Genomic DNA, 16,072 nt, shown 5'->3' on the forward strand with positions numbered 1-16,072 from the left:
TGGAGCCACACCATCCTCGGGCCCTGCTCGCCGCAGCCCCGCTTCCCCCAAGGCGGCCGTGCCCCCCCGGCAGTGCTTCCCTTCCCTCCTGGGAAGGCGGCACGCAGCCGAAACCCTAGCATTGAACTGCACTGGAATTAATTAATGCACGACCACCAGCACGCCACTTTTAAAACAGCATGACCTCTGAAAAGCGACTGAGACTAAGACGTCATCACCTCTATTTACCAGATTGCCACTCAAGCCAGATTTAAAACCAATTTTTTACATCTGAAAACCGACACGTGCCCAACCTTACCCACAGCCTACCTCAAATCCACTGCCTCCCGGCATCCATCACCCAGTGGTGATAATGCAAATTCAGCTTTCTTCCGAGAGCTGAGGAGAGAACAGCATCTCTCAGTACAAAATGAAACCACCTCAAACATTTGCTAAGAGGAGAAATAGCAAGGCACAGTTTCAGAGGCAGGATGGAAAGCCTGGAAACAGGCTGCAGCCAGAGACAGGCTGCTAAGGGTTACCGTGATTTCAAGTGCTCACCAGCTGTTGCACTCGGTCAGAAAAAGGTAAAAACCCAACACCTCCCTAGAGGTTTTGTTCTTGTAAAAGCAGACTGAACGACAGGCCGAGCCGACTGCCCTTGGAAAGCCCTCCTTTCTAGAAATCATATTCCAGCCGTGACTTTCAGGAACGTGCCGCCTCCAGCCACGCTCTCGACCCTGCCGTTCCGCTGCTGCCAGGCAGCGCAGAGCGTTGGCACAGCCCATCCCGCGGGCACCGGCGCCTCTGGCCCCAGCGCTTCGCCGAGGTACCACCTGAGACCGGGTAAAACCAGAAAGAAAAGCACTAAAACGCAGGTGAGCCGAGAGAGGCTCAGGGACATAGCTAAAAGGCTTGGGAAGACAGCTACCCAGAAGAACTGAGTAACAAACTTGTAAACAAAAATCAAGCCCATGTTACCTGGATCATGCCCCTATCAGCCTTCTCTTCTCCGTGAAATGCACCAGCGGCCGCACAGGCTGGTACCGCAGTGACAGAGCATCTCCCAGTCGTAACTTAAACCTACCGTACCTAGGGATCAGAAACTGCACGAGCTAGCTGGAAGGCAGAACGAGTATTGCTGACAAGGGTGTCATCTGGTTTCCCTAAAAGTGTGCTCGTGGTGGGCAGTGGCAAGGGCAGTGCTTCAGGAGAAGGCAAATTAGTCTGTCTTCTGCTATAATTACTAAGATGTGACCTATGTGACCTTCTCAAGGAACAGCTAGCTAGTGAAATTATCAGTCCGTACTGATGTTTAATAGAAGCATTAGGGAGGGCTTGAATTCAGGAGCCCAGCAGAGGCTCCAAGAATATCAGAAATAATTTCTACTGCATAGCTCTGACCTCTCATCCTTTCCTGTGACAGGTTGCTTCAGCTGCTATTTTAAAAACTGTTGGAAATTTTGTCAGTCTAAAGACACTGTCAGTATCCTCCAGGGAACAGAAAATTTCCCTTTAGTTCTAAAAGCAAAATCTAGAGCTCCAATACCCCCAAAGTACTTTTGAGCCAACATTTCATTTGAAGTAAATTATTACTCAGAGAGTATCCTGTATACCATGTAATTTTTCAGTCAAGGATGTCAAACAATGGATCTCAGACACTGTAATTTCATGCAGCATTTCCTTTCCACAAGCCTTTTTTATTGCACCCTTTGCAAAAACAATAGCTAGAAAACAATTTCCAATGACTTATAAAAAGAAACGAAGGTTTTAGACTGCTTATTAAGGAATATTCTTTTTGTCACAAGTAGCAAGTCTACCAAGATTAATTCTGCGGTCTTAAAACAAACGCGTACTGGTGGGTTTTCCACTACTTCGTGGAAAGTTGAAACTATGGCCATATATTCTGTTAAACAACACCCTGCTGCACCTAGACAACTCATTTGTGTTCAGTGGATGCAGAACAAATGACTATAGAGTGATACAATTATAACTCTCTTCTGTGTTCATGTCCCACACAGTTGCACGCACTTTTGTGACAATACATTTAGAAACACTTCAGACAAAGTCCTTCACGTCACTAACCTCAGGGCCACTAACCTCATGGGATGCGCTTTCAGGCCTTACTGATCACTGGGCCTCACTTTCTAATTTTGACTGTACTACAAGGCAAATACTATCATGACACGGGGTATCACGTAGGCTACTTTTTTCACTATGTTACCGTGTTGATTTTGGAGAAAAACAGAAGAAAAATTCATCTGAGGATGGATGATACGCAAAATGAAGCCTTCCAGTTAAAATAAGAATGGCATATGTCAACGACAGCTGTAAATTTAATTACACTATGTTAATAATGTATTATTATTAACATAATATTATGTAATAATAGTATTTTAATCATAACTGTATTTAATTATGTTAAACAACAGTAAATACTACCACCAGTTCTGTTCACAGAAATTCTTCTTATGCACAATATATGAGCAAAACAGAAAATGTGCCTTCAGGTTGGCAGGGAAAAGAAAGAAACAGGTAGCCCAAGTCACCTACTCTAAGTAACGCAACAGTCTATAGGAAAGCCAGGAACAAAACCAACATGCAGTCCCCGCTGCTATCCCTTAACACTCAAGCTTGCTTTTTCTCTAGTTTACATGAAAATCTGACCTTGTCTGTGCTCTATTTTACAAGCAGGGAAAAATCGAGTTAGTTTTTCTGTTTCTATGTTGTAACAAAACACTTTAATAAGCAATTTTTCTCTTTTAGCAAGGGAGCACAGCCTTTTTAGTAGCGTAATCAAAACAGAAAGGGGCTTTTGTATCTTTGTCCATAAGGCAGTCCTTTAAAAATGGCTTTCAGTTTCTTGCTGCAAAGTATAATTTCCCAGCAAACATTAATCTCCTGCACTGTTGTGAAGATAATGGAAAAGACACACAGAAACGGCACCATGTATACCATCCATTTAAAATAAGAATGCTAAAAAAGATCTGTTTATTTCAAAACTCGTACTTGTTATCAGAAAATTATGGGACTCAATTATCTTGGGCTCACCGCTGGCTTTGAATACAGAAGTTTTTGCTGCTGCTGCTATTCTTCTGCAAAAACCACTCCTCTTTTTCAGTTCACATCTGTGGCAGCCTTATACAACAGTAGAGACCCAGTCTGCTTCTAAAAGCTTTATTATTATTCAGATATAATAAAGCATTGGAACAGATTTCTACAGCACATGGAAGCATTGCATAGCAACTTATCTTGTTGTTTAATCTAATGAATTTGACTGTAAATAATTATGCCAGCACAGAATGGCCAAGTTTAGTAAATCCCTACTGTAGTATCCAAACTGAGAGTTCTGACCCGTCAGAGTAACAAAACAACAGCCACTTCTCTGACATGTGCTCTTTCAACTAAGTGAAAGCACTGCCAACTGCAGGGCTGATTAAGAAAAATCACTTCTTTTATGAGCGGTGCCCATGCAACTCGACTATTACAAGTTGCCTTCCAATACAGACACAGCTAAAGGCTAAGTGGTCCAAATGGCCTTTGCTACATCACAGTGAGAGCCCATAGTGCCCAGTCCATTCCAAAAACTCACTTACTTAAAGGACCTTTAACAAATAACACATTTTCCAAAGTTAACATCTTTTAACAAATCACAAGTTTAACAAGTTTTCCAAAATCCACCACACCACTCTACTGTGTGTACAGTTACTCCTGATCCAAGAGGAACTAAAAATAATACAGAAGGTTTTTCTGATTCTTCAGCGACTCAAATGAAACCACACATGTGTGGTTTTAAACCTGAGAATAACAGATTAATTTTGCATGTTAAAATAAGAATGCATAAAAAGTCTACGGTGCAATTCAGGACACCTCATTAATGCTCATGTAAACGTTCATTTTTGCATTTATCATTCTCAACATAATGCCTAAAATACTATTGAATGGGAATTTGGTATGGAAATGGATCAGATGAGCTGTTTTCCCAATAACACCATCCTTTAAACGCCGTTTTGGGGAAGTCTAAACATATGCACACCAGCATATGCATTAAGGTATAAAAGCATGTAACCCATTTACTATTGCAACAAACCACCTGTGACATTAAGTGCAAGTTTGCTACTCATCTTATTTTCTATCATCTCTAGGCACAGTGACAAATCCAACAAGAATGTATTAGAGATACTTGAGAAAATAGAAAAAAATCTTGATACCGAACTCATTTGTATAGGCTTCTATTCATGTATGCTTAGATATACATGACATACAGAGCACTAAATATGAACTGCCAGTGAAGGTCAGATCCTTTGATAAATGTTATCTTAAGATTTAGACTGAATACACTCATTAACGGAAAAGATATCCTTCACTAAACTAAATTTAATTTTATTTGTTCTTGTACATACCAGTACCACTCCACACATTCTGTTGAAGACTCTGAAAACTCAAAGTTGATCTTAAACAGCAATTTAGTTTTAAAATAAACAGTGATCATATCCAAAGAATTAAAATAGCTTTAAGATAACAGAAGGGACCCTACAAATATTCATCTTACTCCAAGTGCTGGAATACTGAAAAATTAAAAATGAAAAAAAATGATGAGGACTTAATTCAGGAAGAAAATGGCTCAGGCACCAAGGCAAAGAAAGGCCTATAAAAATGTTTAAAGATGACTGACAAAACCCCCCTACTTTTCATTTGCAATGCTGTTATCACTCTGAGCAGCAGATATTGGAAAGTGATTTTGTCAACACCATCATCACCATAAAAGAGCACTACCAAGTAGCGGAGACATCTGAGACAATTTCTGCATAATGCTGTTTCAGGGCAAGCAGAACATGAGGCAGAAACATGAGCTTGGTGATGGAGGGATTCATTACACTCAGGGGGAGAGGGGACTCCAGAAATGAGGAGAAGGAAGGAAATATAATTTTAACTCGGGCAGGACATTCGTTAGAGCCTTTGGAAGTTCCAACAGGACAGCATTGCTCTCAAACGCATCTGATACAGAAAGTGAACAGTTCAGCTGCTGCAGATCATATATATATACATATATATATATATATGGTCTAGATTACTGACTGGTAATGTTTTTATAAGTGATCTGGATGCAGGAGTTGAATGTACATTAAGTAAGTTTGCTGATGATACTTCATTAGGAGGAGCTGTGGACTCCCTCGAGGGTGAGAGGCTTTACAGAGAGATCTGGATGGACAGGCACGTTCCCTGCTCTGCAGGGCTCCTCAGGCTGGCGAGGTGGGCTTCAGGGCACAAGGAGCTGAACGTGGCTCCAAGATCGCACCCCAGCAAAAAGCGCTGCAAGTAACACTGAATTTCTCCCAGCCCTTCCTCCTTCACCAATATGATCAATACTTATGAACAAGAAAGATTTGGCAAAATCTTACCTGGGGGCTTTCTGATGCCCCCAGCTGGAAGTCGTCCATCCGCCACACCGTAGAGGGTTTTGCTTTCTAATGGATCAACCATTTTAGCAAATATCAAGTCCTAACAAATTACGTAGTCAAATAAATAAATAAGCTTGAGATTTCAGTTGTCTAAAACACAAACTTCTGGACATGGAGTTGGAAATGGCTTAGCCACTGCTACCACACGTCTCACTAAAATTATAACGCGAGTAGAAGAGAAGGGAACATGCAATGACCGAGAGCAAATAATTGTGCTCACTTCCAGAGCTGCTCCCTTTCTGGATGCTGTGCATCATCTGATTCTGGACTGGGAGCAAGTGACTCACAAGAAATCAATTTATTTCTGAAGTCATGATTCCCCCCAACAATGCTTATACTAGTTCTACGGTTTCCATAGCGACTAATGTATTTGAAATGAAAGAAAAATAGTGAGATAAATGGGAAGCATAAAATACCTTGCAATAGCGTGGGGGTGTGTAGCACTAATCGTTAATGGTCTGCTTTGGAATGAGTCGCAAGTTGCCTTCTTCAGTAATGGCTTTTCCATTGAGAAGTAACATGGGTCCACATATCTGCACTACGAACACTCTACATTTCACCAGCAAAAAATTATTACTGATGGATTACCTTGTTTTCAAAGCATAATCCACCTTTATCATATTTGAAATTAGTATCTTCTCTGACCACAGTCTGAGTGGCATTTCTGTTGAAATCATTGAGAATTTGAGTCACTAAAGAACTTTCTTTTGGCACCGTTAAGGTCTTTACCCTTTAGCTTCAAGTTCTGCTATCAGTCAGCAAACACCCTGACTGACAGGGATTTAGTAGTTGGCTAACATCGCTTCACACCAACCAAAGGATTGCATACAACCAGTTATACATTGGAAAGTTACTGTATGTCTGAAAAAGGTGGCAATGTCATGAAACGTAAGAGATTTAAGAAGCTACAGAGATTTAAAAATATTTACTTACCACAACAAAATTATTTTAAGGCAATTCACTGATATCATTAAATACCTAGGACTCGCAGAATGCATCTCAGCACACATGCTGCTTTTTAAAATATTCCACACTTCCATTAAGAAGCCCTACTCAGTCAGTCACAGAGTTCAAGAGTACAGAGAATAATTCCATGATGTCCAACCAGGATAAAGTTTGCGACATAAGCACACGGGAGACAACCTTATTACTTGCAAATAAAGGTAGCAGGATTTACAGCACATATTAGATCTTATTTACTAAAAAACAGACAAGGAAAATATGGAAACACAGACATCTTTGACCAGTTACTAGTTTTGATTAATAGATATTTTTTAAGTGAGATGATGCAATATAATCTGTTTAGAAATGAGGGTGGAAACAAGACTTGCATTAGTCTAGTCATAACCATCATCCTTACTCTGTCAATAAGCACAATAACAAAGCGGATATAAAACTATGACTGGGAAATTTTGTCAGAATATTTTTTCCGAGAAGATACAAATATCACAGGTTAAGACATCTAGGACAAGTGAGTATTTTATTACTTGAGAGGCACACAAAATGGGGTCTTCATTCTCCTCACTCTCTGCCCTGTGCCGCTGCCCCCCCCCCTTCAATTAGTTATTTATTTTACAAGCAGAGTGATACAACTTCCTATTCGCAGTTCAGCTGAGAAATAACCCTAACACTTTACTAGGTTCCCCATCACGGTTGTATGTGAACTACTGAAGCTTTATCTGCAGGCATTTGCCATTTCAGTCACTCAAACCCACCGCTGAATTAGGTATTATTTGCTCAACGGAGAAGATAAGGCCCCAATGAAAAGAACGACAGATGATGTCATGCAGCTGAAGCACAATACCACACTAACTCCTATTGCTGTAAGACTGACTTAGCAACGCTGGTTAAATAATTGCAAGCTCATTATAAAACAGTGATAATTATTTAAAGTCCTTGAAGAGATTTGTAACCTTACCTCAATGACTCTTGTTTCAAAATCTTCGTATGTTTCTGCGGGAGAAAAATAAGGCATTATATTTCCTTGAGTTGCTTTACCCACCAGCACAGCTCCCTCGAGCTGCTACGACTTAAAAAGCACCCCATTTTAATTTATAAATTACAGTTACATAAATCTCAGCTGTAAGTAGAAAAGGCAAGAATAATTTGAACAGACCTATCTAAAGTGAGCTTTATGAGTTGCTTCCTTTTAAAAAGGCCTCAAATGTTTTTTTGACTGGATTGACTGAAGTCTCTTAGAAGAAGGTCAGTGAAAAAACAGCATATAGCTCTTATTCATAGAGCATAGGTTTTTTTTCATTTCTTCAGTAAAATCAACTTATATGAAAAAAATAGATTAAAAAAATAATCCAGTTAAAATGATAACTTCCCAGAAAGTGTAATACTACTCATTATAATTACAATACAGCTCTTGTTATAATTAAGAGATAACAACTGTTAAATACATTCGTTGTGCTCTGTTAAGGACCCCAACCTCCAACTACAATCAATACCTCATCTTTTTAAGTATCGTACATGCCAGGAAGTAAGATGCAAACAGTCTCCAAAGACTGTCCAACCTAAATAACCAGAGTAGCACAAAGGAAGGAACCGCCTTCTTCCCTAAATACTGCTCTAAAACTGAAAATGAACCTCAAATCTCATATACACTCAGAAAAAGCTCTAAATGGTTAAAAAAAAAAAAAAGGTAAATCACCAAATGGGTCACTTTCATCATGGCCAAACTATTATCCAATATTGTTCAGAACATTCTGAAACTTCTATTATACAAGCAACAGGGATTCAAAGAAATTGCAAGTATTTCTTAATACGTATTTCTCTGAAATTCCATAAAGGGGAGGGGGATAAAACAAAACAATACATAGTGACTTCAAATAATCGAGAATCACATGGGCAGATTTCTCTTTCAATTTCAAATTCTGCCTGAAAAACTGTCTTTCCAATCAAAGACAATTACAGCATCATTTATTGGGTCTGGTAACAGGTAAGGTGTTTTGCATTGTAAAATAAAGCTCACTTCTGTGTCACATCTGTGTTCAAGTCTTCTCATCACAGTGGCGATGCAACACTGAAGACAGAGCTCTGTTCAGGTGAACATCACGTATTCAGCTCTAAGCGGCAAACACATCCTTTTCACCGCACAGAAAGTTAGTTTTTGCTCTGTCATCAGAAGGGACTTCTTTGAAGTACGGTGGTTTTGAAACGCCTTACTACATTGTGGGGGGAGAAAGAGCAAGAATACTGGAGAGCTCTGGGCACCACAGGGACATCCGCACCTACTGCCTCCAAAGAGAGGACCTCAAATGAGAGAGCACAAACCCACCCAAACTGCAGCCCAGTCAGACCTCATCCACAGGCCTTCACCCTGACACACGCGGCAGCAAAGTCAGCAAGCAAAGCCCTGAGGCTTGGCTTTCAGCAGTCCCACCAGTGCTTCTCAAAATCCACTTTACAGAAGCAGGCAAAAATGCTGCAAACCACAGGTACTGCCAAAAAGGACCCATTTCCTCCGAGTTTCTGTTTTGAAACCTGACCACCACACAAACACCTGCATATAGATTACACATATATTTCTTTCCTTTTATGCAATTGAGAGCATACTTATAATTGATCTACATTTTAATACAGATACATTTTCCCACAACAAGTATCCTATTATCAGCTTAGCTGTGGGAAAAAAACCTACCGACTCTGAAAACAATAGACAATGGAATAAAATGCAACGTCTTGGTATAAGAAGCAGAATAGGTAAGAGATCCTTCCAACCTCCTGCTTTTCCAATTTATCTCATGAACAAGAGCATTTCAGTACAATGTAGAAGACTAGTGTTAATTAAAGCACCTAATACTTACTTGGTGTAGTTATAGTGAGATTCTGCAGAAAAGCTGAAAACAGTATAATGGTGAAGAACTGGGGACTCGTTCCTTCACCAAACATTGCTTTGTCATTTACACCTAACCTCCAAGGTGATTATAAACATGATCATCTCAGCACAATTTAGAGATATGTCAGTCTACAAGAAGTAGACCTCAAGCTCACAGCAGAGGATACGAATGCCAACAGGCACTCTGTTCCCTCTCTGAAGCCTCTTCAGTTGCAAAGAAACACCGTAAACTTGGAAGAAAAATAATTTTATTTCCAACTGAAAAATACTATTCTTTCTCTACTCATGGCTAGCACAATAAGTAAAGGCATAGTGAAAGAAGATCCCCCTGAAAGGACGAAGCATATACAATGACAGTATGCCCCCAATTTATTTATTTATTTTTTTAAATGCATTTGTCAATTCCAACCAAATCTGTCAGATGTTGAAGACTAGCAACATGGAGGTTTCTACAAACTCCCTGTCCCTGTTTTCGTTAGAAAATATGAATGCTGCTGAAGGGAAGCTGCAGCATATGCTCAGCCTCTGTTTGTTACTAGAGAATCCAATACCAGAATCCTAGGAAGGGCTGAACTGCAGAACCTCAGTCAGAACTCATTCAAAAAAAAGAGCAGGGAATCCAGCCACGCCGTACTCTCAGGACAGAGGGATCCATTGGGTTTGGCAGTCTCAGGTCTATTCCTCCAACCACCTTGGCAGTGCTTTGGGCACAGCCAATGTCCCAGTTCCCCTGCAAAATCACTAATCTTCTGAATAAAAAGATTAAAAAGATGCTGAAAGAACTATGGGGACCTGAAAATCCCTGCAGTTTTCAACAGAGTGAAAGGAAATTAGTGTATACCAATCAGAACCTGCTTTTTCTCAAGCACTTTTACAATACAAGCTGACAGTTTCATTTTCCTATTTTGATTGTAGTACCCTTTCCTCTTTTTGGCAGAGCTTGACCTGACTACTACAGCCACCACACAGCCAACCTTAATGCAAGTAATCAACATCAATAGTATCAGCCAGAAGTAAAATCAAGGAGAACACCGGAAGGTAAAATTCATACATGCATAAGTGTTGTTTGCAACAGCTGCCACTTCTTTTAGCGGAATAAACTACTTGAAAATATATTTGAATTTACAAACAACATAGTCTTGTGATCAAAGTATGGAACTAGAACCATGAAATTTTCTTGACGTCTTATTCCACTACTGACTTATGGGGAATTTGGAACAATTCATTAATTTCTCAAATCTTCTATTTTTCAGTCGTAAGATTCAGTGACAGTCTGCCAAGTCCATTGTCATGTCACTGCCTTCCACAGAATATACGCTTTCAAAGTAATGAAATGAAACACAGGGAAGTAAATATAAAAAGGAATCTTTCATTGGTATACTGCAGTATTGTGTCGATATTAAAACAGAATCGACTGCTCTTAAAATTGAAGACAACAAAAAAAAATACTCGAAGAGATCGGGAGGCAAGCTCTCAAATTCACAAGGTAAATCTGAGGGAAACAATACATCTCAGACCTGCAGCAACAGAAGCCACAAAATGATCTATACCAGTTACAGGAACGGGAAACCTGGGAAGGGAACAGAGAAGCAGGAGATAGCAACAATGGCATGAATTTATAAGGCAGAGAGCTACAAAAACGCGAGTGTAACCTCAATCTACACAGACAAAGGCATTAGATCACACTGGAAAGACGATGCTCTCACTACCTTATGGCTTGGTTCAGAGCACGTCCGAATTTTTAATTAACGTCCGACAGAATGTCACCAGAAAATATTCACAGACAGAAAGAAATTAATAAACAAAGCACCAGGCAGACTGGGGAGCAAAGGTGACTGCAAGGAGATCAGACAGCAATATAATTGTGATCCCGTGCATGTAATTTCCCATTTATGTTGACCTGCTGCAACATACATTCCAAGATCCAAGCTTGTGCTGGGAGAACGTGTTCCTGGACAAAGACAGCTCTGAAAACATGAACAAGCTTAACCCTTAGAATGACCGCAACAAGCCTGAAACAACAGCGCTAGAAAACATCAAGTGCCTTTCTTAGCTCATCTCACTACAAAAGCCTACAGAAAGGTAATAAACATACAAGCATCATTAAGTGCTTCACAAGAAGATTTCAGCCAAATAAGAAAATGAGCTGTTACTCATACTTAATTAGTTGAAAAGGGTTAGGCTTCTAAATGCTAAACAAAGCTACTACAGAATTTCTAGTGGTCTGAATAACAGCACTGTAAAAAACGTTAAGGTCACCTCTCCACCCTGCGTACAGGATCTCCAGTTTCACGATGATATTTAACCAGGCAGCAAATAAATAAATAAATAACTGCTATTAGCTACATTCAAACTACTTCATCTCTAACCATATTTCACTATTTGACCTATAGAAAAGCCTGATTTACCCCACAGGATCCTTTAAGAAACTATTAAAAAAACCCATGGCTGTACTTCATACTCAATACAATTGATGCTGAACACAGAAAAGTATTTCCATACTTCAAGACTCCTACAACAGTCTACAACATAACACAGTATAACATCATACTGTCTATACCATAATACAGTACTCTAACAGCTATATTAAACTAAGCAGTGGTTTAACAAATTTCACCTGTGTTAACACAACTTCTTCTTTGATTTAGCTGCCTTGCGTCATGTATGGGCATGTAAGAGACAAGTATAAAATTGCTTTTCAATCACAGGAAAAGTCTCGATCTCACTTTCTCTGAGTCCCTTATCAGAAAGGCTAAGTAAGACTAAGATAGATAATGAGTTTTCTTACCTCCATTAGGGCCTGGGTCAGGAGGATCCAGAATGACACCTCCCCAACACTTTCCACTCCATCCTCCCTCTCTCTTAACTTTTATTTTTCTTTTCTTCTCCCATGTATCTCTCTGCTGAACAATTTCAGAGTGAATTCTCTCTTGTTCTTCTTTTTTTCGTTGGGTAACCGCCTGGACTTTCCCACTTTGTATCACAGGAGTATTAAGACCAGGCCAGAGGAAACCAGAACGTCCTTAAAAATAACAGAGAAAAATTACGTTTTATGCCAGATTAGGACTGAAACTCCGCACACCGGAAAAATGCAATAAAAGGGAAGGTTCTCACATATTTCAAGGGCACTTTATGATACACAATGTATATTTAAAATCCAAGAATAACATTAAACAATCATATCAGGATTTTGTTTAAAAGACAAAAATATCTCAAGCAGTTCTGACGCCACAGACATTAACAGCAATTTGTCATTTTATTAAATCACGAAACACTATACATGAAAAGGTCACGACATATCTTCATCCCCTTTTTTGTGAATCTACCTTCACCAATCTCCTGGCCTTTATTGAGATTCTTCCTTAGCTTTTTCTTCCTTCTCTTTCCTCTTCCTTTCTTTACCCCCACACCAGTCTCTGCCAAAGCTCCTTTCCATAGCTCATCAGCTGTCACTGAAATAGAAAAGCTTTCGTAAGTAATGTGTAAGTACAGCTTATATTGGAAACCGAAGCTGAACAAAAAAATCCAACTTGAAATGTTAACCCTTGCTTGATCTTTGCTGGGATTTAAACTGTAGGATTATTGCCTTGCTAAGAAAGTGATTTCCTACTAGGTGTATATGTATCTGGTGCAGAGATGTGCCTCTACTCCTGATGATTGCAGTGAGATAGGCACACAGCCACATGCATAGTTTTTAAAAAGGTTTTTTAAAAAGATTTAAAGGCAAATATTCCCAACCAGTGAGGTATTAATTCCCAGGTGATGACAAGAAAATAATTCATCAGTAGCCTAAAGCAGCAATACCTGTAAGTACTTATCCAAGGACAAATATCAATGACAGGCAACTTGAATTACTCCTGAAAATATCCAAGGGTTAGCCTGCTTTAAAAAGCCACAAAATGCAAAAAGTTGACCAACAACATAAACCTGCTGCTGTTCTCATGCTCTGACAAAATACAAAGTCCCCCTTATTGCCTGTATAAATGCAAAGGAATGTAAGGAGGACGGAATGTAAGACACTTCAAACAGCCTCATCACGGGGCTCAGGCTTTGGTCAGGCCTTCTCACTCAGCGGCTGTGTACAGGACATCTACTATACATAGATTTTCATGACGGTATCTCTCTAAAGCAAGATTTTATTTTCATCTTCTGGTTATTACAGATAATAACTTTAATCCAACTCAAAACTTACACCTATTGAAGAAACTGCTTTGTCTGCATTGCTCAACTGTCGTAGTCCAGGGGGCAGAGATAGAACACCGCGTCTGGAAAGCCCACGCCAGGCTAGAATACGAACAGCAGCTTCCTTTCACTGGCACAGAAGTAAACCCTGAAAATGAAGACAGAAGGGTGTTTATATACAGGATGTTTTCTTTTTTAAAACAGCATTTCCTGCAAAATATACACATTAGAAGAAAAAATAGTAGTATTTACTCATACAGCTTAGTTTCCAAAGGGAATCAGACTTGAACCTTTTGTCTTGAAGTGCAAAGCAAGTTGCAGAAGGTGAGGGGGAAATATTGCAATAGAAAATGTCACAAAGAGAAGGTGGCTAGAAGGCTTCTAACACATTGCTGATAAAGTGAGAACACACCCTTAAAAAGCAGAAATATCGTCCTAGCAGCAAAATGTGCAATAACATTCCTGGACACAATCAAAAGTGATAAATAAATACACCATAAAATACTGTACGTGATATGAAAACCAAATCTGAAATAAGCCCAATAATCATGTTCAACCTCTTCATTAATGATCTGGATGGTGGGGCAGAGGGTACACTCAGCAAGTTTGCTGATGATACAAAACGGGAAGGTGCGGCTGATACACCAGAGGGTCGTGCTGCCATCCAGACGGACCTGGACAGGCTGGAGAAATGGGCTGACAGGAACCTCATGAAGTTCCACGTGGGCAAGTGCAAAGCCCTGCACCCGGGGAAGAACTCCGTGCACCAGTACATCCTGGGGACCGAGCAGCTGGAAAGCAGCTTGGCAGAAAAGGGGCTCAAGGGATCCTGGTGGCCACCAAATTGACCATGAGCCAGCAACGTGCCCTTGCAGCAAAAAAGGCCAACAGCATCCTGGGCTGCATTAGGACTGCTGCCAGTGGGACGAGGGAGGTGATCCTTGCCCGCTGCTCAGCACTGGTGGGACATAGCTGGAGCACTGTGTCCAGTTCTGGGCTCCCCAGTACAAGGGAGTTGTGGACATACTGGAGAATCGGGCATTAAAAAAAAGGTTCTTCACTGAGAGGGTGCTCGGAGATGCTCACTGAGATGGCACCAAGCCTGTCAGAGTTCACGGAGCACCTGGATGACGCTCTTAAGTCATATGGTTTACTTTTAGGTAGGCCTGCAAGGAGCAGGGAGATGGACTCAATGATCCTTATGGGTCCCTTCCAACTTCAGATATTCTTCGATTCTATGAGAAAGTCCAGTAAAGGGTCACAAAGATAATTAAGGGAGTGCAGCATTTCTCATAAGAGGACAGTGAGAGAGCTGGGACCATTTAGCCTGATAAATATCTGAACGGACAGTAGAGAAGACTGAGCCACGCTCTCCTCAGCGGTGCCCAGTGACAGGACAAGAGGCAACGGGCATAAGTTTAAAAGCCACAAAATTCCATCTGAACAGAAGGAAACATTTTTTTTAACATGGTCCTGGGTAATCTACTCTAGTTACCCTGCTCTGAGCAGGGAAGGCGAACCAGATGATCTCCAGAGGCTTCCAACCTCAACTATTCTGTGATGCTGCGAACCCATGAACCTGACTTACTCTGGCATCCTGAAAGGAGAAGTTACCTCCAGAAGTACCTTCCCCATGGCCCTCCGGATTTGGTTATCACAAAGCTAGCCAATTACACATGCTCCGACCATCTCCAGAACAGGTTACTTCAATAGAGCACGGTGGTGCTTTCCTGCCAGGTGGCTCAGCTAACCAGAACGATCGCTGTTCTATTAGCCAAAGGGAGCACCCTGTAACTGCTGAGGCTCAGGTGCCTGCCAGGTGCCTACAAGGACGAAAGCAAGCTATACTCTCAGTTGTTGACCAGCACAGAGAGGTGGTTCTTCAAAAGTAAGGAATCTGTATGTTTCCTACTCACATAATCAATCAATCCAAACAGTGTGCCTATTCAACAAACTAAAAAAGGCTATACTGTCTTGAAATCAATTATTCAACATGTTATTCAGAAAACTATGATAAGATTTAAAAAAAATTTAAAATCCACTTCTTCCTAAACTACATTTAAATTCAATCTTTTCCGCTAGATTTTAAAAGCGGAAAATAAGTGTGACTTTTGACATGTTCTGTCACCATCCAGCATCAATAAAACAACAATCCATTTCCTGAAGTCAGGACAATAACAAGAAGACTTTTAACTTTCTCTTACAAGAAACATGCAGGTAAAAAAAAATAATAATCTATATCAACTATATAATTCAGAAAATGCCACAGAGCAGAAGTTTTCAGTTATACAGTATTTCTCATACATCAAAAGGCAGCTTTCCCAAATTTCTAACCATAATTTTTGAAGCACAGATCCAAAGTCAACTCTGAGTGAAAAAAATAAACATATTCTCCCTTCCTCCAAAGCAGAGTTTAACCTCTACCGGGAAAAAATAATACATTTGAGTTTTGAAAAGTGACTGCAAAGGATTAAAACCCAGAAAGAAATGGCTACGGAAGAACTGGAGAAGTCTAGGAAACAAACTTAGATTCCTGTCAAGGGAAAATGTGCGGGAAGGCGTAGGAGGAGAAAGATGGGCAGAAAACAGCACCTGAATTCAGAAG

At 40.3% G+C, this 16,072-nt stretch overlaps 1 protein-coding gene across 1 annotated transcript in view; it reads right to left on the bottom strand.

Moving 5' to 3' along the window:
- Positions 1 to 13,657, bottom strand: part of MRPS5 (mitochondrial ribosomal protein S5) — a gene marked incomplete at its 5' end in the record, with an annotated part of 24,675 nt that extends 11,018 nt beyond the window's left edge. Inside the window, 4 exons of the mRNA XM_009699147.1 lie at positions 7,360 to 7,394; positions 12,074 to 12,307; positions 12,612 to 12,737; positions 13,478 to 13,657. Of these exons, the coding sequence (XP_009697449.1) occupies positions 7,360 to 7,394; positions 12,074 to 12,307; positions 12,612 to 12,737; positions 13,478 to 13,657 (575 nt within the window). The remainder of the gene's footprint in view (positions 1 to 7,359; positions 7,395 to 12,073; positions 12,308 to 12,611; positions 12,738 to 13,477) is intronic.
- Positions 13,658 to 16,072: the final 2,415 nt, after the last annotated feature.

This window comes from Cariama cristata, unplaced genomic scaffold, assembly GCF_000690535.1.
Source record: "Cariama cristata isolate BGI_N322 unplaced genomic scaffold, ASM69053v1 scaffold20004, whole genome shotgun sequence".
In the NCBI taxonomy this organism is placed as follows: Eukaryota; Metazoa; Chordata; class Aves; order Cariamiformes; family Cariamidae; genus Cariama; species Cariama cristata.